This window comes from Camelina sativa, chromosome 16 (assembly GCF_030686135.1).
Source record: "Camelina sativa cultivar CO46 ecotype springtype chromosome 16, ASM3068613v1".
In the NCBI taxonomy this organism is placed as follows: Eukaryota; Viridiplantae; Streptophyta; class Magnoliopsida; order Brassicales; family Brassicaceae; genus Camelina; species Camelina sativa.
Window position 1 is genome coordinate 23,009,895 of NC_141895.1, and position 20,553 is coordinate 23,030,447.

At 35.2% G+C, this 20,553-nt stretch overlaps 3 protein-coding genes and 1 pseudogene across 4 annotated transcripts; 3 read left to right on the plus strand and 1 right to left on the minus strand.

Moving 5' to 3' along the window:
- Positions 1-2,566: 2,566 nt before the first annotated feature.
- LOC104753859 (purine permease 14-like) lies at positions 2,567-4,315 on the plus strand. Its single transcript, XM_010476049.2, has 2 exons — positions 2,567-2,975; positions 3,144-4,315. The coding sequence occupies exons 1-2, from the start codon at positions 2,957-2,959 to the stop codon at positions 4,259-4,261; spliced, it is 1,137 nt and encodes a 378-aa protein (XP_010474351.2). The 5' UTR covers positions 2,567-2,956; the 3' UTR covers positions 4,262-4,315.
- Positions 4,316-4,925: 610 nt separating this feature from the next.
- LOC104751421 (putative purine permease 15) lies at positions 4,926-6,367 on the plus strand (annotated as a pseudogene). The gene is made up of 2 exons (XR_015583658.1): positions 4,926-4,962; positions 5,069-6,367. The product of XR_015583658.1 is annotated as a putative purine permease 15 (transcript).
- Positions 6,368-9,345: 2,978 nt separating this feature from the next.
- On the plus strand, positions 9,346-10,349 carry LOC104751422 (dehydration-responsive element-binding protein 2D). Its single transcript, XM_010473360.3, is given in 2 exon segments — positions 9,346-10,178; positions 10,181-10,349. Coding segments are annotated over 2 exon segments (732 nt in total). The 5' UTR covers positions 9,346-9,472; the 3' UTR covers positions 10,207-10,349.
- Positions 10,350-11,483: 1,134 nt separating this feature from the next.
- LOC104751423 (protein WALLS ARE THIN 1) lies at positions 11,484-13,933 on the minus strand. Its single transcript, XM_010473361.2, has 6 exons — positions 13,479-13,933; positions 13,329-13,391; positions 13,116-13,232; positions 12,428-12,848; positions 12,190-12,341; positions 11,484-12,078 (listed from the first exon to the last, which is right to left on the minus strand). The coding sequence occupies exons 1-6, from the start codon at positions 13,697-13,699 to the stop codon at positions 11,877-11,879; spliced, it is 1,176 nt and encodes a 391-aa protein (XP_010471663.1). The 5' UTR covers positions 13,700-13,933; the 3' UTR covers positions 11,484-11,876.
- Positions 13,934-20,553: the final 6,620 nt, after the last annotated feature.

Here is a 20,553-nt window from a genome sequence, read left to right on the forward strand (position 1 = left end):
CTCGAAGTTGAATTAGACTGAAGCGAAGCAGTCATCGGATTCCCAGAAGAAGGAGGAACATAAGATCCCATACTCTAGGGATTTGAAAAGAGAAATCGGGTCGAATTTGTAAAAGAAAATCAAAGAATCGACACGATAAAGGTCAATCAAAGAAATAAAGCAAACAGAAGAAGAGAGAAACAAAGGATAACTCCGACGATAAGCTCAACAAACTTTCTTGATAGAAAATAAATGTGAATTACAAAGCTTAGTTTAGGAAGATAAATCTTATCTCCTTATATACAAACATCTCATTACACCAAACTAATAAACCAGAGATAACCGGTTGATAAACAGTCCATAACCAATCCTCATGTATCCTAATAAAAACCTAACTGCATCTCTGATTAAAGCGTAAATCCAGTACTTATTGTGATCGAGAAACCTAAATGTGTTCTTATGTAACTCAGTGTGTTTTCTTGTGTTGTAGTTGTTATCTCTCCGTGTTTTGAGTATAACTTCTTTCGTTTGTGCTTGCAAGGCTTTGTGCCTCTATCTGTGTGTATTGTGTGTGTTAATTAAGAATAAAAAAGTCTGAACCTTAAGAAAATAAGAAGATTGAAATAAAACGCTCTTTTGTATTATAGTTTATTTCTACTTAACGATTTACATTTATACTACTAATTTGTAATGGTGCTAACTTAGCTAGGGAAATGGTAAGTATAGGATAAAGGGGGTGTTTGTGTAAGGGATGATATGTGTTTTATGCGAGGAATGGAGAACAAAGTCGCACTCCATACAAGTCACAACAATATATAGAAAGCATCACAAAATGGTATTGGAAGGCGACGTCCCCTCAGGCCCTCACAAACAATCGTCATAGAGACTACCCTTTCCAACCTATTTCTTCATACATCATTTTATCATCCAAAAACTATATAATATATGATTCTCGGCAAGATTTTTGATTCAACTATTGGGTTACTGATACGTTATACGTACGTACTTTAATATCCCGTATTGTTGGAAAGAGTAGAATAATACTAATATCTTAATGTAGTTTCGTCATAGCTTACGACTGAACTTGAGTGTACCGACCAAAACCAATTGTTTAACTTGTTTTCTATTCCGTTAAATTATCTTAAACATTTCGTTTCGTATACTTTTCCTCTACAAACATTTATTGGTTAGATCACTTAAATTACTAGATAGACTATTAGACTAAGAAGATTCCATTTTGTATATGGAAAAATTCCAAATAAAATGATTAAGTATTCATTAATCATTACACAATTCATAGTTTCGGCTTTATCAAATCCCTGCATGTTCGTAACGATATCGATAAAGTATTTTTCAAAGCACTTTTTGTTCTTTGTTGTAACATGCTTCATGTCTATTAGCGAGTAGTCGACTTTAATACCATATATAGGCTTAATTAGTTGATTAGGATGATCGGAGCGTAATGTTTAGTATTATTTATATATACAAGTTTTCTTCCATTTTAAATGTTATTTCATGAATCAAGACATCATGAATCAAGACATCATGTAATTTTATTTAGACTTGCATTTCTTAGATGATAATATAATCACACCTACATATATTCAAATACTCAAAAATATTTTGTTTAATAAATAAATTGAATATGAAAATTTGTATTTTAATTTTGATAATGTATATATTAAAAAAAAAATTGGTGATGAGATGTCACTCTAGAAGAAGAGAGTTTATTTTTCTTTAAATTCATCAATTAAATAAAAAGAGAAATTTAAGATAATAAATTGTGTTGACCATATATTTAAAGCTAACAAATAAATAGAAAGTTCAAAAGATTAGAAAAACATTTTTCTTAAGAAAATTGGTATTGAGGTGGACACTATAGATGGAGATACATACATAGCTCAATTTGGTATTATATATTTTGATTTTTTCAATTAAATAAAGAATAAATTCTAAAATAAATAATTGAAATAACCAAATTTAAAATTAAAACTAACTAAATCATAAAACTTAAGAGGAAAAGAATACTTAAAAAAATTGGTGATGATAAGACTTGTGTATAATGAAGACAAAAGATAACAATAAAAATTCCAAAACCAAGGACCAAGATACAAATATTGTATACTAGACAATGACAAATAATAATACATTAATCACAACTAACAACTACAACAAAACAACAACTTTAAATACACAATGTTAACTTCTCATCATAATTATTTAGAAAACATTTAAAAAATACAGAAGATGATCTCAGATTTTGAAAAGAAAAAAACACACTAAATTATATTTACTGCAAAGCCTATTTAAAAAAAAAATATCCAACAAACAACATAAGCACCCAAATCAAATACAAAAACAGACATAAAGATGAATTTACATAACCAAAAAATAATATACACAACAAAACTTTCAAATACACCTTCATCTAACTCCCGCGCGTAGCGCAGGTCAATTGCTAGCAGTTTAGACAAATCTTTCAACCTCATTTACTATTTCTGTCTTCGGAATGGTTGGATCTGAAGATGAATTGGTGTTTCAGTTTAACTACCAATTTAATCTGAAGATGGACTGATGTTGTATTTGGATATCTAAAACATGAGAAGAAGGATATGCAAGAGAAGCATACTGGCTAGTAATGTTATACGGTTCCGATTTCTTACTCAAATTCCACTTTTTGGATAGAATGGCATAGTCTAACTATAGATAAGTTCTTCAATACGTAGTCAACTAGTCTAACAATGATTCTTTTAGTAAAAAAAAATCAGTTGACTTTTTCAGCTAATAATTGTTCATTATTTTTGTCACTATTGTTGTCGTTAGAACAGCTATAAACCTATAATGCACATGCTCAAAAGTCGTACTGATACACATGCTTTAGGAGGCTTTGCGTCGTCAAATTCAACCCCTCAAACCACCGGGTGAGAATATTAACACAAACAGGCGCTAAGGAAGTCAACAAATCAGCTAAAAACTAATGCAGAAAAATCCGCAAGGTATGTATAATCCTGATGTCACATTTTTGCTTTCTTTTTTTAGTGAATGCCGTTAGGCTGAATTTTGAGTTCTAGATTCCACGAGTCATGATATATATCACATACTAATGTTGTGCAAATGTTTGTGTAAACTTAGTTTTGTTTCTCCTGTTTTCGGTGAATATGTAGAAACACTAATCAATATGGAGCTTGATCCAACTACACTGATTAAACAAACCGAGAAACCCATCAAGTGGCGCACCATCATCATCTGCATCATGTTCGTCATAACCGGTCAATCCATCGCCAGACTCCTCGAAACCTTCTACGACCACCACACTAACCGGAACCACTTTCAATATGACGGCGTATGGACTCAACCTCTCCTCCGAGTCATCGGATACCCTCTCCTTCTCCCTTTCTTCATCCTCTCTTCCAGAAAACACAATCAACTTCTCATTACTTCCGATCCATCTTCCCACACCGTACTTTACCTTTGTACCGGCGTACTAATGGTGGTTCAGGTAAAACTATACGTCAAAGGTAAGCTCGAGACACCTTTCACGAAGTCCCTACTCATCGAGGGGACACATCTCTACTTCACATCGATCTTCTCAGGCATCGTCAACCGTATCAAATTCAATCTATGGATTGTGATATCTCTCATCTTCACCGTCGTCGTCACCACTCTCTCCTCTAACTTAAGCGGTGACTGGTCGGCTTTATTAGCCTCCATCACTTTCTCTTTTCTCCTCTGCAACATTCATAGCATTTTCATCACCAATAGCACCAGGGAAGCTAGCTTCAAAGACGTTCTAGAATTGCTCATATTCTCGTCTCTCTTGGCCACCATTGCATCCGTTTTCATCTCCGGCGAGAGTCATGATCTGAAGAGAGGGATCAATGGTTTCTCGAAGGGAAAGGTTTCTTACATTATGACTATGGTTGGTCAAGCCGCCGCGTGGCAAATCTATGGGGTGGGGCTTGTAGGGCTTGTTGTGTTCGCCGACTCGATCGTGACCTCGAACGTCATCAGTCTCTGTACTTATCCGATCGTGGCGGTTCTTAGAATCTTGTTTTGCAATTACGAAGAAGAGGAGTTTAGTGGCTTTCTAGGAGCCGCTTTAGTGCTTTCCGCCATTGCGGTCGCTTCTTCTTTTTACAAACATAAAAGAGGTTTTGGTAATTGGAAGATGCCTAGAGTTTTGCGGTTTGTTGTTCTATTTGTTGTGTATTACTTTTACATCTCTGAGTTCTTAAAACCTGATCCTTACATCTCTACACCAATGGGATTTGAATTGTTTTGAAGTAATGTTTTGAAAACAGTAAGAAAAATAATAAAGTTTGTGTGTTAGTTATTATTTTAGTGATTTCATTTATTCTGTTACATGTTCTCCCTTGTGCCGTGTGACACCATGCAATTAAATATTTCAAGTCTTAAACATGGATTTCATTTTAATATACATTTTGTTGTTCAATTTGTTGTGTATTACTTTTTCTCCCTAGCTCATCTCCTCAACTCCAAACATACATTTTGAATTTTCTTCTATCCCAAGAACTAAGAAGTGTTCGTTACCATATGTAGCGAGCTGTTTATTTGGGCCATCCTTCCAGGGATTAATTCCTAAACATGGGAAGTTGAATGAGAAAGTCATCTCACTATACTTGGTCTCTTACTCATAGGAATATGTCAGAATAATGAGTCTTCCGCTGACAAAATCACAATGAAATATAATAGAATGTGAAAAGGATATTTAAATACTCAGCTTTCGTCTGCAAATAGTAACTAAAGTCTGAAACCCAATTGCTCAACTAGGCAAATCAGCCTTACCCCGTCAAAGTCCACCCCCAAACCATTGCTTGGCTATAAAGACATAAATCCAGCTTTCTAATTCCTCAGAAACATAATCAAATAACAATAAATCTTAAACCATTTGCTTCCAAACTCTCAAAACTCGTATATTTTTATCAATGGGGTATAATCAACCAATGCAGTCCAATTCACAAGGTAAGCAGATTCTTCTGATAAAATATGTTTTTTTTTTAAATTACTTAACGGCTTTTTTACTGATCAAATATGTTGTGATTAACCATTACATGTTTTTCCTTTGCAGAACAATTTGTGCAAATGCCGCTCTATATGGAGCACGGCTCAAGTACACCAATAAACCAAACCAGTGACTCGAACCAAAGACTCAAAAAATGGGTTACCATCATCATATGCATCATCTTGGCCGTAACAGGTCAATGCATCGCCAGGATCCTCGAGAACTATTACTTCCTCCACAGAAACCGGAGCCGTAGGTACAGCTTCTGGACCCAATCCCTTCTCCAAGTCGTCGGATTCCCCATCCTCCTCGTCCCTTTCCTTCTCCTCCAAGAAACGGAAACAACTTCTCATTACCTCCGATGGAATCGCCCTCACGCTAATAGTAGTTTACCCTATTATTGTCATCTACATGTTTTTTCAAGCATTTTTCTCGAACATTAAATACCGGATCCCCTTTAAAGTTTTCACTCTCATCTACACGTCACAGCTCTTCTTCACCCCCATTTTCTCCATCTTTATATTTTCCGTTAAAGTCAAATTCAATATATGGATGATTCTCTCTCTCATCTTAGCCACCCTAGCCGGAACTTTCACTCTCTACACTTTCTCCGCCGGGTCACCCATCATTTACAACGGGAAGATACACAACTTTCGTGTTATGTATGTGGCTTTATGTGCCGCCGGCTTTTTCTCCTTGCTCCTCTCCCAGATCAGGAGCACATTCGAGGCTTTTATCTCCGTTTGCAAGGAGTCCCCAAACAGAAAACAAGCAAGTTTCATCGTTGTTCTTGAGTTGCTGATCTTCTCGTCTCTCCTTGCCACTGTCATCTTTGTCGCAGCCGTTTTCATCTCCGGCGACCATCACAACTTGAAGAGAGAGATGGATGGGTTCTCGAAGGGGCAAGTTTCCTACGTGTGGACTATGGTGGGTCAAGCCGTTGCATGGCAGATATACTGGGTCGGGATCGTGGGGCTAGTGTTGGCTGTCTCGGCCGAGTTCTCGAACGTGATCAGTGTTTGTACGTGGCCGATCGTGTCGGTTCTCGTGGCTTTGTTTTATAACAAGTACGATCAGTTCGATGTCTTCAGAGGAATTGCCTTAGGCGCCGCTACTCTTAGCGTTGCATCTTATTTATATATGATCCTCAAAGAGAAGAGCGAAGATGATGACCAACCTACAAGCTAATCAAATCTTGGAACTTGGACTCTCTAGAAAAAAAAAATTACATTTGATTATTTTTCACTATAAAAGTTTGTGGCTAATGAATGTTTGCAATAATCCCCAACACATCACTCACCATCGATGATATGTTTCTCTTCTATCATAATTTTATACTATTGTAACAACAACTTTGACTTTGTTATCGACATTCTTTTTGGGTCAAAATCATTGTCTCACGTACATTTTTATTTAATCTAAGGCTATTTGATACATTAAAAACAAATAGATACTTCACTTTAACAGGAATGGATTGTTTGACAACAAATTTAAAAAAAAAAAAAAAAAAAAACGGGAATGGATATTCAGAAAGATATACCCAATCAAAAAAATTCGTGATAGATCATAGATCGGAGAGGAGTTTTTGTGCTACTATCACAAGGCATGGGACTATCGAAGTCAAATCCACCATTAACAAAGTCCCATTTGAACAAGATAATTCATCTTAAATAACCTTACTGCTTTTATGTTTTTTTTTTGGGTACTAGATATTTAATAATCTGAATTAGAATAAAGCATTTTTATCGATATGGGCAATAAAAAAAAAAATCTACCTTAGACAAGGTTCGAAAGTAATTTCTATCGTCTAAAGTAAAATGTTATTTTGACAAAAAGGTAGTTGTTAATTTATCTTGGTTTTGCAATTGCATTGATTTTGTTACTAATGCTTACTTACCAAATTCCACAATAATCTATGGAAGTAAAAAACTTCAAATTAAAATCTAGACTATTTATTTGGAATAGAATCTCAACCGTTATGGAACAAAAAAAAAGAGTTGGCTTTAACCACCTTCTCTCTGGCACAACCACCGAAATATCCTCTCCCGGCGGCGTCGAGTCCGATCGGCGTCGCTGAATCATCGTTTATTCATCTCTGCTGTTTCCTTGTTCTCTTTAGTCTATTCGATCTTCGTTTTGGCTTTATCGGAGATCCCTTGAGTTTCCAGATCTCAATTTCAATCGTGCTTCAGCTTCAACTTCCGCCCCTCGTCTGCATCTGGTGACTCTTCTCGGTGAGCTTTCTCCATCGAGTCTCCAGCCACCCGGTACTGTCCCTGAGAAACATGAATGCCCCACTAGCCTCGGTTTATGCCTATCCTTCCGTCTTCTCTCGCTGTCAATCGCAACATCTCACCGTTCCTTAGATCTTGATCTCCTCACCAAGGCGTTTACTTGGTTGCAGTTGGAAAGGAGCTCTGTTATGACGCCGGAGACGAGAAAGATTGTGACAATGCAACCTACACCCAAAACGTCCTATGTTTCTCTCTTGCCATCCCTTTGGCCCAGGTTTAATTCTCATGCTTATCTTGGAATCCTGATTACTAGCTCGCTCTGTTTAAGATATGATTCTCCTATGACTTGGACGAGCTTTAGACACTTTTTCAAGTCAAATTTGTTTAGTCTCAGTTCTATCTGTTTGGTCAAGTCGAGGTTTCCTCGGTAGCAGAAGAATAAATGCAACTGATCCCCTTGAAAACTTCTTGTGTCAAGGTTCCTTGAAGTGGTTGATTTGTAGGATTGCAATGCTGGTTTTCTGATGTGAATCTGATCTGCTTGTTGTATTACATTCAATGCTTGCATCCTGTGTTCTCTTTTACCATATATTTTCATTATTCCGACAGCTCCAGTGTCAGTGTGTAACTAGGTCTGGTCTGAACTCTAGTCTTCCGCATCCTAGCCAACGATTGATCAGGTTAAAGCTATCCTTAGTTAGAAGACTGCTATGGAACCTTAAACCATCATTGTGGCTCGTTTGGTGTACGAATCCCCTGAGAACCATGTTACTAGAATCACCTAGGGATGAACCTCTAGAAGGAGAACAATGGCTGAAACTTGGCATTATGATCCCAACTCTAAGGAGTGGGGGTTACCTTTGTTTCACCAACCTCCTCTCTCTATCTCGCCTACTGAACTTGTGCTCCAAACTGCATCTTATCAACTTATTGAAGACCCTTCAATCAAGCTTGGAGAATAGTGGCATTATGATCTCTGCTCAAGGAAGCAATGGTTACCACAACCTCTTCAAGCTACTCCCTTTCAACCCAGATTCACAACCACTTCTATTGGTACCATTTCTCACAGCACCCTCAATCCTGCTCAAATCCCCGTCAAAGCTCTATGTCTGGTGAGACTCTCAGCTTTGCTCGTTTCTTTGCCACCCTTTCTTCGTTGCAAGACAGTGGTTACTCTTTCTTTCTTTGACTTGCTCAAGAGAATAGCATTGATATGTCTTGATCTTACAAACTCCAAAATGGTAGCTAGCTTTTGGTCCATAACTCTCAAGTCTCTATTATCTCATGTACTTATTTATCTTTACTGCTTTGTTGTTCTAAATTTTGAGAGATGCATTATTCTGCCCTCTTTTCCTACCTTGTATGTTACTTTTTCTTTAGTGAATAATAACATATGTTTGATCAAAAAAGACTATTTATTTGGAAAAAAAAAATGTTGAGATAATTGGAACCAGAGCTTTTGTAGTTATCAAACTACTCATGAGAAGAGGCAGCCTTTTCACGTGTGTCTCGACCACAAATGTTCTCTTAAAAAGAGAAGCAAAAATTCAACTTTGTGTCTTCTTCCGAGAGACCTTTGGGGTCCGCACGTTCAGTTTCGTGGACAAATAGTCGCCACATGACTGACTATTTTGTTATGTTTTTTTCACGTGGCAATTAAAAGCCAAGAGAATGGATAACATCAAGGAAAAATATTTGGTGACTTTACTTACGTACGGAGAGTTAAGGAAACCTACCTACGTTTCTTTTTCAATGTTTACAAGTTACAACTTGTATGATATGATTTGTTTGACAAATATATATGTATCAGTGATTCATCAAGAAAAGTTTTGGTCATTCTATGGCTTCCTAGTAATATATAAAATCAAACTTTTACATTATTTGCTAACTCAAATACTGTAACTCAGTATTTTAATTTTCATTTTTAGCTATTTGAAATAAGGCTATTTGGGATTAAATGCGTTCACACGACGAACCGTTAATTCATAGTGATATATATTTTATATTTTTGCCCAATCGTGGATGACCTTATCCATATCTCTCTCTTTTGTTTTTTAGAAAATCTCAAATCGTCTCTCTCTCTCTCAGCTGGTTTTACGATCACTGTTGCCAAAAAGAGAAGGGTCTCTCGAGACAAGTGTTAGGATTACAAACACAACACAAGCTTCCTCCTCGCGACACGACCCTCCGTCATGTCTGCGCCAGCTATATCTTCTCCACGCCACGTTTCATCACTATGTTCCACTATATATACACACCTACCCATTACATCATATCTTTGCCTTATCACTCACAAAAAAATCTTCACATAACATCACTTTCGAGCTGTCAACATCCGTACATGTCATCCATAGAGCCAAAGGTGATGATGGCTGGTGCTAACAAGAAACAACGAACTGTCCAAGCTAGTTCGAGGAAAGGCTGTATGAGAGGAAAAGGTGGACCCGATAACGCGTCTTGCACTTACAAAGGTGTTAGACAGCGCACTTGGGGAAAATGGGTCGCTGAGATCCGTGAGCCTAACCGAGGAGCTCGTCTTTGGCTCGGTACCTTTGACACCTCCCGCGAAGCTGCCTTGGCTTATGACACCGCAGCTCGTAAGCTTTATGGTCCCGAGGCTCATCTTAACCTCCCAGAGTCCTTAAGAAGTTACCCTGAAACGCCATCGTCTCAGACATCCCAGACGACACCAAGCAGCAACACTGGTGGAAAAAGCAGCGACTCCGAGTCGCCGTGTTCATCCAACGAGATGTCATCATGTAGGAGAGTGACAGAGGAGATATCATGGGAGCATATAAACGTGGAATTACCGGTAATGGATGATTCTTCTATATGGGAAGAAGCTACAAGGTCGTTAGGGTTTCCTTGGGTTAATGAAGGAGATAATGATATTTCTCGATTTGATACTTGTATTTCCGGTGGCTATTCTAATTGGGATTCCTTTCATTCCCCACTTTGAGGTGTCACTAAACTCTCCTTAATTATAAAGACTATCATATACAAAAATTACATATACAAATATATTTTCACCGTGATGTAGGTTATATATGTAAATATACACCAGCTCCATGTAAATTATATATGTTCACATCTATAAATGTCGTTTGTCTGTAGTGTAAAAGTAGATTCTTAAAACGTAAAAACGACAGTTGTGTGTCTCAAAGCTAAATAAATATGTGTCATGGGGAAAACTTAAAGTGCAATGTATCTGTGTTAAGAAAACGGGAATGTTACGTTTGTGTGTAACGGTCAGTGTGTAGACTACATATGTCTCTATTTTCGATGGGCTTTTCAGTGTTTTTTTTAATTGTCTCGTTTGTTGTGTTTTTTACTTCTTATATCCTCTTTTCATACCTTCGCCTTTGTGCTATGTGTAACTGTAACCCTCTCACCGGAGTACTACATGGCCCGTTTATCGTCAGCCCAAAATCTATATTCGGCCCATCGGCCCATATAAATGGTCTCTACTCTCTACCTAATGCTAGTAAACAGTGATTGGGTCAAACTCAAACACCAAATCCTGAATCCACATACCGACTAATTGACATGTAAATTTGGTTTCTTATTCATTCAATGCCAGATAAAAGTTAGATAGCAAAATAGATAACACTTCTGCGACTTAGTTTATGCATGCACTGTATGACTGTGTCTTTGCTTATGTACATGAAGAAACTTTGTTAATGGACTTGTTCATATAAAGAGAAAAATATAGTATAATATTTGATATGTAAGAAAACTAACGTGTAAGCCGGCCCAGGCCAGGAGAACGGAGAAAGACACTCAGTGCTTTACTGCTAGCTATCTCGAACCAAATTATAGTATGGACCAAATATTCATATCGAAAAACATAGCTATCTCGAGTCATCTAAATTTTAATACCATGTTAGAATTTATGGACCGTTCAACTCAGAAGTCAAAAGACAATTGATTACAGATGGATTGAATTTTTTTAGATGGTCCATACTCCATATTTTATTATATTAGGTTTGATATAATTTGAGATATGAAATTATAAAGTTTTGGTTTTTCAACTTTTATATATTATGTTTAAATGTTTATTTGCTTTTGTCCATTCGGCTAAGTTTTTGGATATTTGAAAAATAAATAAATTTTAACCAAACTTGTTTTGTTTAAATAGACAACTTTTAATCAATTTTGTTGAAAGATCCATTGCTTCAGTTGAGAACAAATCGTTTGATCTAATCCAGATTGAATATCCCGACAGTGATAAATTACTAAAGATCATAAATGCAAATTATAACATTCTATTGATCATGATCGAAAAGGAAAGAAATAAAATAAAAATAAAAAAACACAAGAAAAATGGCACTAATATATCAGCCAGATATTTTATATAGAAAAGCCCCAATCCAAAACCCAAAGCTCCTCCCACATAAGATCATCATCATCATCTTCATCCTCATGAACAATGATGTCTCATCCGCCATTTTTTTGTTTTTTCCTTTCTCAAAAACCTTTCTTAGGTAACTAATAATTAAAGAAAAAAAAAAAGAGAAAACATTTAAAAAAAAAAAAAAAAAGCAGACACAAAAGTCATAAAAACACAAACGTGCAACACCATTGTTCCCTTTTTAATTGGGGTAAAATGGCATTTGTAATTACGAGTGAAAAGAACAAAGTCAAACGTTGTCCGTTGACTGATGGAGCAGTGGAGTTGTGATGGACGACTTGATCGAGTTGCGAGAAACAGGTGCACGCTCGATACCATGCTCCGCGGATGACTGGATTGCTGCCTTCTCAAGCGCTGCAAATTTCCTCTCTTCGCTCTTACCGTACAATACGAAGTAAAGTCCCGCTATGATCAACACGGCTCCAATGATCCTGCCATTAGAAAGTCGCCACGTGGCAAAAGTCAACGTTTATTTCTCGTTTAGGTCCTTGGAGTATAATTAAATTTGAAATAAACAACTCGGTTTTATTAACTTGACATACCCGCCCAAGTAAAACTCTTCTCCTAACGCGATCGAAGCCATGATCGCAACGACAAGAGTCTGAACAGGTTGGTAAACAGCAACGAAGACTGGACCCCCTCTGTCAATACACCAAATCTGAACGGCAAACGCGATTCCAGACGCTACAATTCCCTGAAATTAAACCAAAACTTTTAAGGACTAAATTGATCGATTTAAATAATAGGGCTAAAAATAAAAGATTTGAAGAAAATACTAACGGCGTAGAGGATGGTGAAAAGCTCCCAACCGGAGTGAAAAACCCAAGCCTGAGATTCTCTTTCACAGAAAGCAGCAATGATCAAGAACTGAATGATTCCGAAGAAACAAGTGTAAGACGTAACCGAGAGCCTCGCCGGGTAAGATTTAAGAACCGGAGCTTGGAACACGAGCCATCCAGACCACGAGAGACAGTGACCGATCAGGTAGATGCAGCCAAGTGTCCAGTTTTTGGGCGCGGCGTCTCCTAACGGTGCTATTACGGCTGAGTTTGTGGTGAGTAGGTGAGTGTGGAGGTGGCTGGTCGGAGTGTAGATAGTTGGACCCTTGTAGAGAGTGATGACGGAAGCTCCGGCTACGCAGAGAGCTGTTCCTAAGACTTTGGAGATGCCGTCTCTTCTATTTATCCTTACTTTCTCAATCCTGTATTGTTTTTTTTTTTTACATACAGTACATGAACAGTATGGTTACTACTATGATGATCACTATATACTTTGTAATTAATTTACAAGGGCCATTTAATGTTTGTCTATGTATAATATTTAATCCACTTATGGTACGTTGACAAGTCAAACTGAACATTATTAAAGTGATACATATCCTAGCTGTTCATAAGTTTTTTAAATATTAATATTATTTCGATTCGAATTATTAAAAGAGTAACAAATAAAAAGGAGATCAATCCAATACCTGAGAAGAGCAGCCATGAGAAAAGTAATGGCGGGAACAGAGTTTTGCATGGAAGAAGCAAATGTTGGTGAAGTGTTGTCTAGTCCCAACAAGTAAAACCCTTGGTTCGCTGTTATTCTGTTGTGTATAATAATTCATTAACAAATTGTTAATAATCCAATTTTGTTATTGGAAAGATCAGAGTGAAAGAGATATAGAGATATCTTTATGTACCCGATGAGTGCCAAAAAGAAGAACTGGATGAGAAAGTTGAGAGTAATCGCTGGTCTCTCCTTCCTAAACAACACAATATTAAGTGTGTTAATTAAATTACTATCAACTAGAAAACACATAGGGTTTGAAATAAAGAAGGGAAAACGTTACTTTTCGAGGAAGTAAGCGAAGGGAAGGAGAAGAAGCAAGGCGATGATGTTACGATAAACAGGGAAGACGAGTTTGCTGATCCCCATGTTGAGAGCAGCTCGAGACACCACGTGGAACCCGGCGTAACCGAACTGCAACGTCAGCATCGCTATGTGAAGTTGAAGTTTCTCCGGGACTCCCCATATCGATCTCCGGTTATCGTTTCCGGTGTTATCCGCCATTGGATCGAACTGAGACAACAACCGATCAAACGATGGAGAGAAGGAGAACGAGTGTGTTGATTTGTGTGTGTTGATTGAGGAAAAAGAGTGAAGTTGTGGTAGATATAAATATAGGTAGATAGCTATCTCATTCCCCTCTTTGCTTGTGGGAACCACCACACTTGAGATTTCTAATATGGTATCTCATCTATTAAAGCTAATTATATTAATGTGAATATATTGAAATAATATGGACTTAGGCACATTTATGTTTTTTTTTTTGTTGTTTCCGATCATTTTTATGTACACATTAAATTTGTCATTTTGGTAGCATTTTCACTCCTTGATTATGATACTGAATTGGGAAATTAAAATTTGATTTATTTTATTATTTCACTATTGGTTATACTATCAAGTGTAATAAAATTGGCTATTTTGGTTATTATGTGTTTTATTATTATTGCATCCATTATAACTTTGTTGACAAAACTAACACACATACAAATATATAAATACAACGTTTTACCTAAGATAATTACATCTTTTGAGATGTTAAAGTAATGATCGTGTTTTTGGATTACCACACACTATTCGACAAAGCGTTTTGATTTCACTAACCACATAAAAAAACATTCGGTCAAAATTAAGAATGTTATTGGATTCTAATTTGTAAAATATTTTGATGACTTCTATAAAATCATAAAAAGTAAATAAGTGATAATTTTTTAAAGAATTGTTAGTGAGCTTTCTAGAATCTTGTTGATTAGTTTTTCTATTTTTGTAAAGTCTTCCAAACAATTTTTTCTATTTTAATGATATTTTCATTTCATTATTTTGTGATGAAATGTTTATAAAATCATAAACCAATAACATAATAATTGAATTTATTGATAATCCTAGATTTTTTTTTTGTTGAATAATTATAAAATTATGAATCTAATAATCTCAATAAGTTTGTAATTGACTTTTTATAAATCACACACTAACTAGATAGTAAAGCATGGGAAAATGTTTGTGTAAACTTTAATGTAATTTGTTAGTTATAACATTATAGTATAGTTACAGTTGTAACTTGTTCATAAAAGTGACAACTTCTCACTTTGTAAGTTACAGCGTCAAGATCAAGATTGAAGAATGAAAAATATATATCAAATTTGAAGACATTGCCAAAATTATAGATATTATTTTAGATTATTACCTGCAGATTAGGGATTATGAAAAATTGAGCAAAAATAAGTCCTCAAAATGTTATAACAAATAAACTAAAACATTCTGATTGATTTCAAACTCGAGGAAAACGATTATGAAGCTGTTAATAAATCTTAAGTTGATTGAAACAAAGGGCCCGCGAAATATTTAACTGTGTACTATTGTTTTCCTTAGAAAAAAGAAGAGAGCTTAAAAATTGTGTGAAAGGCAAAGGCTGTCTCCCACATTCTTTTATTTTTTCTGCTGTTTAACTGACATGACAACCCTCACGCCACTACTCATTAACGCAACCATCATTATAGTTTCTTAATTTTTCATTTTAATCTGAAGAATCAAAAAGGTATAACTTAGATTGAAAAAAGCACATATGTTTCTTTATCATTATTTACACTGTATTCCTCAATATGCACTCACTATGTTAGACATTATAATGGTTTTAGTTTGTCCTTTCCTTTGATATTTATTTGAAGCAGCATGGCATTGCCACTAATTATTACTTGTACAGTGGTAGTCTCCAGCAGAATAACAATCTTACAATAGTACTCCTAAATTCCGTTTTAATGTTTTTTTATTTACATTTTTCTTTTTATTTGTTTTAACTATATTTATTAAAACTCTTTTTCCCTATTATGAATAAAAAAATGATAATTAATTTTGTGGGGACGATCCCCACGCGCACTAGCGAACCGTGAGACCCACAGTACCCCTTATTTCGTAGGCACAGACCCACAGTACACGATCAATATTTATGTACACGCTTACACCAATATTATTATCTGTATTTGTCCTCAATTATTCTAGTTCTATTTTTTCATATATATATATATATATATATGTGTGTGTGTAAGTGTAAATGTATTACTTTAGTATTCGTTCCGATAGTCAAATGCATTTGTATCCTTATAGAATAGAATCATCGAAAATTTTGATGGTTGCTTGTATTCTTTCATTTTTCTCTTTCTTTTTTGTTTTGTTACTTTTGGAGTGATCGACAATGTATAACAAAACAGTGAGACTGTTTAGTAAAGTGTGCTCAGAAACATGTGCATATCCACGTGAAATCAAACCAAATATGTATTTTTCTCCCCCGTTCCTCGTATATAAAATGTAGTAATATCACGACGAAAAAAACATTTTGAAGAATTTGTTTTCACAAAACTGTTTTAGATAACTACATGTAATACGTTCAGAAATGAAAAATATTATTCTTTCTATTGTAAATTTTTTAATGAACAATAACATAGTTGTGACGTTTCTTGAAATCATTTTTGTTTAGACTTTAGTGTAGTTTTAGGGTATTCTTAAAAAAAAAAAAATCAAAACCTTAAAGAAAATAATAGTACGTGATGAAACCATTGGCTGTGAAAGTGGCACACGTATGCTCAACCGTAGTTATAGTGCCATTTGTCGGGAAGACAAGACTAGACCCCCTTCATTAACTATACGGAAATTTCCAAATCTAAAATTATAAAGTTTGCTAGAGGTCTTAGCATGAGCCTTTCTTCCATTCATTCATAGTGAAGGTTTTGATTTAGAAGATGGCATGTATGGTAGCGAATCAGAAGACATCGATTGCCTTTTTCACCGACTGTTCAAAATTAGTGAAGAAGATCCCATCTCATCTATATTTTCGTTATGTTTTTACCACTGTCATTAATAAAGCCGACCGTACGTTTGGCACATAATTTATGATGTGTGCTAGTAATTTTTGTTTTCTAAGTTCTGCTGTTGGCTTGGATTTCTGAATCCTTGAATAAATAATAACAAGGTATGGATACAAACCAAATCCAGCACCTAAACTTAAATTGTCGAGTAGTTTATATATGATATAAATGCCCATCATGAGATCTATAACTAGCTTCATGATTTATACTAGTTTAAATTTTAGGTAGTTTTATATCATTCCCAAATGATGATCTATTGTTACCTATGCGAAACAAGCACTGAACTCATAACTAAGTAGTATCAAATTTAATTCAAAATTGCATAACACTGAAAATAATAAATTTATTATAGTAAATGGTAGGATGAAGTATCTTGGTTTGTTTCTTAATGAAGACTACTAGTGTGAAAGATCACTAAACATCATTTGCTATTAAAGAAGGCGTATTATTCATGGTAAAGACGGAAGGTTCACTATTAGTTAGCCCAATTTCCGGAACTAGTGCTTACAAAAGTGTTTAGTTAAATACAATATTGATGCAATTAATTAGCATTATTCCTCTTTGTGACAGAAGATAAACCCTTATTTAGTTAAAAGGGAAGAAAACAAATCCCTCTTTAGGTTGAAAAAGAAGAATAGAAACCCTTTAACTCTTTATAAAAGTTTGATCTAAATCTCTCGGGTAAAGGGTAAAGAAACGGGTCGGGTAAGGACCCAGCAAGACAGTAACGGATCGGGTAAGGACCCAGCAAGACAGTAACCGGTAACGAGCAGAGACGAAGAAGAGGAGAGGGAGACCAATCTTAGTTGGGATATTTAATTGCCTTGTCTCCTTTTTCCTCACTTTATTTCATTTCTTTATCATTCTTGCTCGCCCACGAGCGAATCTTCTTGTCTCCGATCTCTCTCTATTCTCTTTTTCTCACTCCTCTTTTGAATTTTAGTTTTAGCACACAAATAGTTTTAGCTTTTAACCTAAACTTTTAATAAAAAGAACGAAATTACTTTTAGAGATTTTGAGAAGATCAATGCATAAATTTGGAGTCTTATAAACTTGATTCTTATTGTCTCACTAATTAGCGAATACGCTGTGTGATCAGTCATAATCAGCAAAGATATAATGTTCCGACTGATTGTCTGAAGAACGTAGACACGGTTCTGCAAAACTGGAACACATTTAATAAATGTATACAACTCCATAACTTTAGTGGTTCACCGTTCACATGCAATTCAATGGTGTTTCTACTTTTATGATAGAAAGACGACTATATGTAAAGTATTCATCCGATGCTTTGATTGATGTTTGATATAGAGTGTCCTTAGATTCGTTGTGAATTGTGATGATAAGTGGGATGTCACTAAGGAGACACCTTGACGTACGACAACACTATAACGACGAGACAAGTATGACCCTTCAACATATTATTATAAGACTAATGCCACTTATCCCACTAACGTAATTTCAATACGTTTATTAGTATAAACAGCTCTCTTTTTTTCTTGATTTCAGTTCGACGAACTGTGGGCTGTTGCATTTTACGACCTGTTGTAAATTCATAATATTTCACGAAAATTTAGCCAATTTGCAACACATGAGGCCATACCATTTCTACACAATTTTTGTTTACAAATATTTTCTTCAAAACTTGATTTATTATAAAATCAAGAAAAACTTATACTCAGTTATCTTGGAAAATATAATTTTCAACGAAAAGTTTTCTTTGAATTTTTTTTTTTCCTAACAGGCAATTAGGTGTTTCTGAAACTAATTTGTGGGTTGGCTTTTTGCATGCGAGGTCTTCTCTATGTCCAAACATATACTGACTTTTTATATTTTCTTTGTTTTTATTCATCTCGATTGCTTTTGCTTGGCATGCATGCATAACTTAATTATGGGAAAATTTCAACCCATCCACTATATTTGACATGAAATTTGGTGGGATTTCTTAGTTAGAGATAGTCCGACATGATTAAACTACTGATATAATTGCCATAATTTAATTTCTTATAGTCTTCTATAACACCATTTTTCCACCTTAAACATGATCATTTTGTTATCTCTTCCTTTTATCAAGTCACGCTTCTGTGTTCCATAAGCTAACTCACATGAATTAAGTACTCATAACTTTTAAAATCGTGTCTATATATATTTTCTATGTTTTAATTTTTGTTTTAATGTAATCGGATGATTATAATACATATACAGTGGAGAAATCATTCGCGCAGAATATTTGTTAGTAAAGATTTACAGTTTGTAATTAACAAACAAACAAAAATAATTAACAAAATTACAATTCACCACTTTACATGTCTTTTTCGCAATCTTCCTTTGCTTGTTTTCTTCGTTTACGTCTGTGACTTGGTCAAAAAACAATAAGAGAACTTATATCTTTTCAGCATTTGCAATCAAAAAAAGGAAAGAAAAAGATTTTGCTAGCAGTTAAAGTACTAATGATGATTCCTTAAATTTGCATGCTTTATTCACTGTTTTCATCATAAATTTTTATGATACGATCTTAATTAGCCTATAAATAGATCCAGTAACAATGAAAATTTATTTAAATGATCAAAAAGGTAAATGGGTTTGTAAAAGGAGCTAGGGATTCTGTATCTTTTAAAACAAATTTTCTAATCAAATTCTATTTCGGCTTGCTGAGAGAGAATTAGTAAAAATCAAAAAAAAAAACAAATTTAGAAAGTGGGTGAGTTGATCAAGTTCAATACTAATTTCTCTCCTAGTGTTTGTTGTAGATTAGCATGATTATCTAAATTTTGCCAAAACGACTGAAAAATCCTGAGAGTAATATTTCAGATTTTTTAATTTTAAATAGTTTTGGATGAGTTTCATAAATCAGCTCATACACTTCACTAATGTGTTTATTTGTGCTTAAACGAACAACATTATTTGGCATATGCATTTTGATGCACAAACGAAACAACACCTAACTAGAAAAGCCACTCTACGGGATGTCTTTAGTTTTCATTTCTAAAACAGTAACCACCTTACCACGCACGAGTTTCTCTCTTATTTTAGTAGGTTTCTAGAAAATTATGTTATATATTTGATGAATGTGTGTCTTAATCTAGAATCATAAAATTAATTTATTCCATAGAAAGAAATTGCAATGTCGTTCTTCTGATTCATTCAAAACTTACGTGATCGAAATTTTTGAAATGAGTAATACAGTTAGAGGAGAAGTCAAAATGTAAACATGATTAGTATGTCTGCCACAAACCGAAGGTGGGAAGTACATTACCATTTATATTGTTGTCTCTTCCATTAATATCTATCATCCCAATCTATGGCTCAAATGTAACACAACTTGGAACCTTCAGAGTGAATAACTCGGACGCAGTTTATAGGAGAAAAATCAGGTCGTTTTCAAATGCTCGCTCAATCACGCTCATGTTCAAGCAGTGGAAGACACATTGACGTCTCAGTCTCTTTGGACAAGACTTTTGTGTTCGTTACATGTTTATATCCAACCAAACCGCCACATAAATTTTGTAATTTTGTTATGTCATAAATAAAGCACTCACTTTTTTTTTTTGTGTGCAAACCATTGATTATAATTTCCGGTTAGACCGGTATGGGTACAATGTTTTTGAGGGCAAGCTAAGCGATCGCATCAGCTTCCCGATTACAGTCACGAGGAACAAAAGATAAATTTATGTGATTGAAAGAGGTAGATAGGTTTAGGATATCAAAGATTATCCCATGGAGTTCCATTGGTAAGATCTCCGAGTTGATGGCTTCGATTAATTGTTTGCAATCTGAAACGACTGAAAGATTTGGTAAACTCAGTGAGTGGGCATCATGAAGAGCGTGGAACATGGCAATTGCCTCCGCTATTAGTGGGGATCAGATGTGAGAGAGGGTAATAGATCCTTTGCAGTGTTGTCGTATGGACTCGTTGCTGAAGATCCACCCGCATCCTGCCATTTTTAAATCCTTGTGATATGCTCAAATTAACCCTAGATCTACTCTCTCAAACAAGAGATC

What these genes read in the sequence shown, in the direction of transcription:
- LOC104751423 (XM_010473361.2), bottom strand. Translation starts at nt 13,699, where the DNA reads ATGGCGGATAACACCGGAAACGATAACCGGAGATCGATATGGGGAGTC. An exon ending in TTCGCTTACTTCCTCGAAAA is followed by an intron (nt 13,392 to 13,478) that starts GTAACGTTTTCC and finishes TGTGTTGTTTAG; the next exon opens with GAAGGAGAGACCAGCGATTA. An exon ending in CTCATGGCTGCTCTTCTCAG is followed by an intron (nt 12,849 to 13,115) that starts GTATTGGATTGA and finishes AAAACAATACAG; the next exon opens with GATTGAGAAAGTAAGGATAA.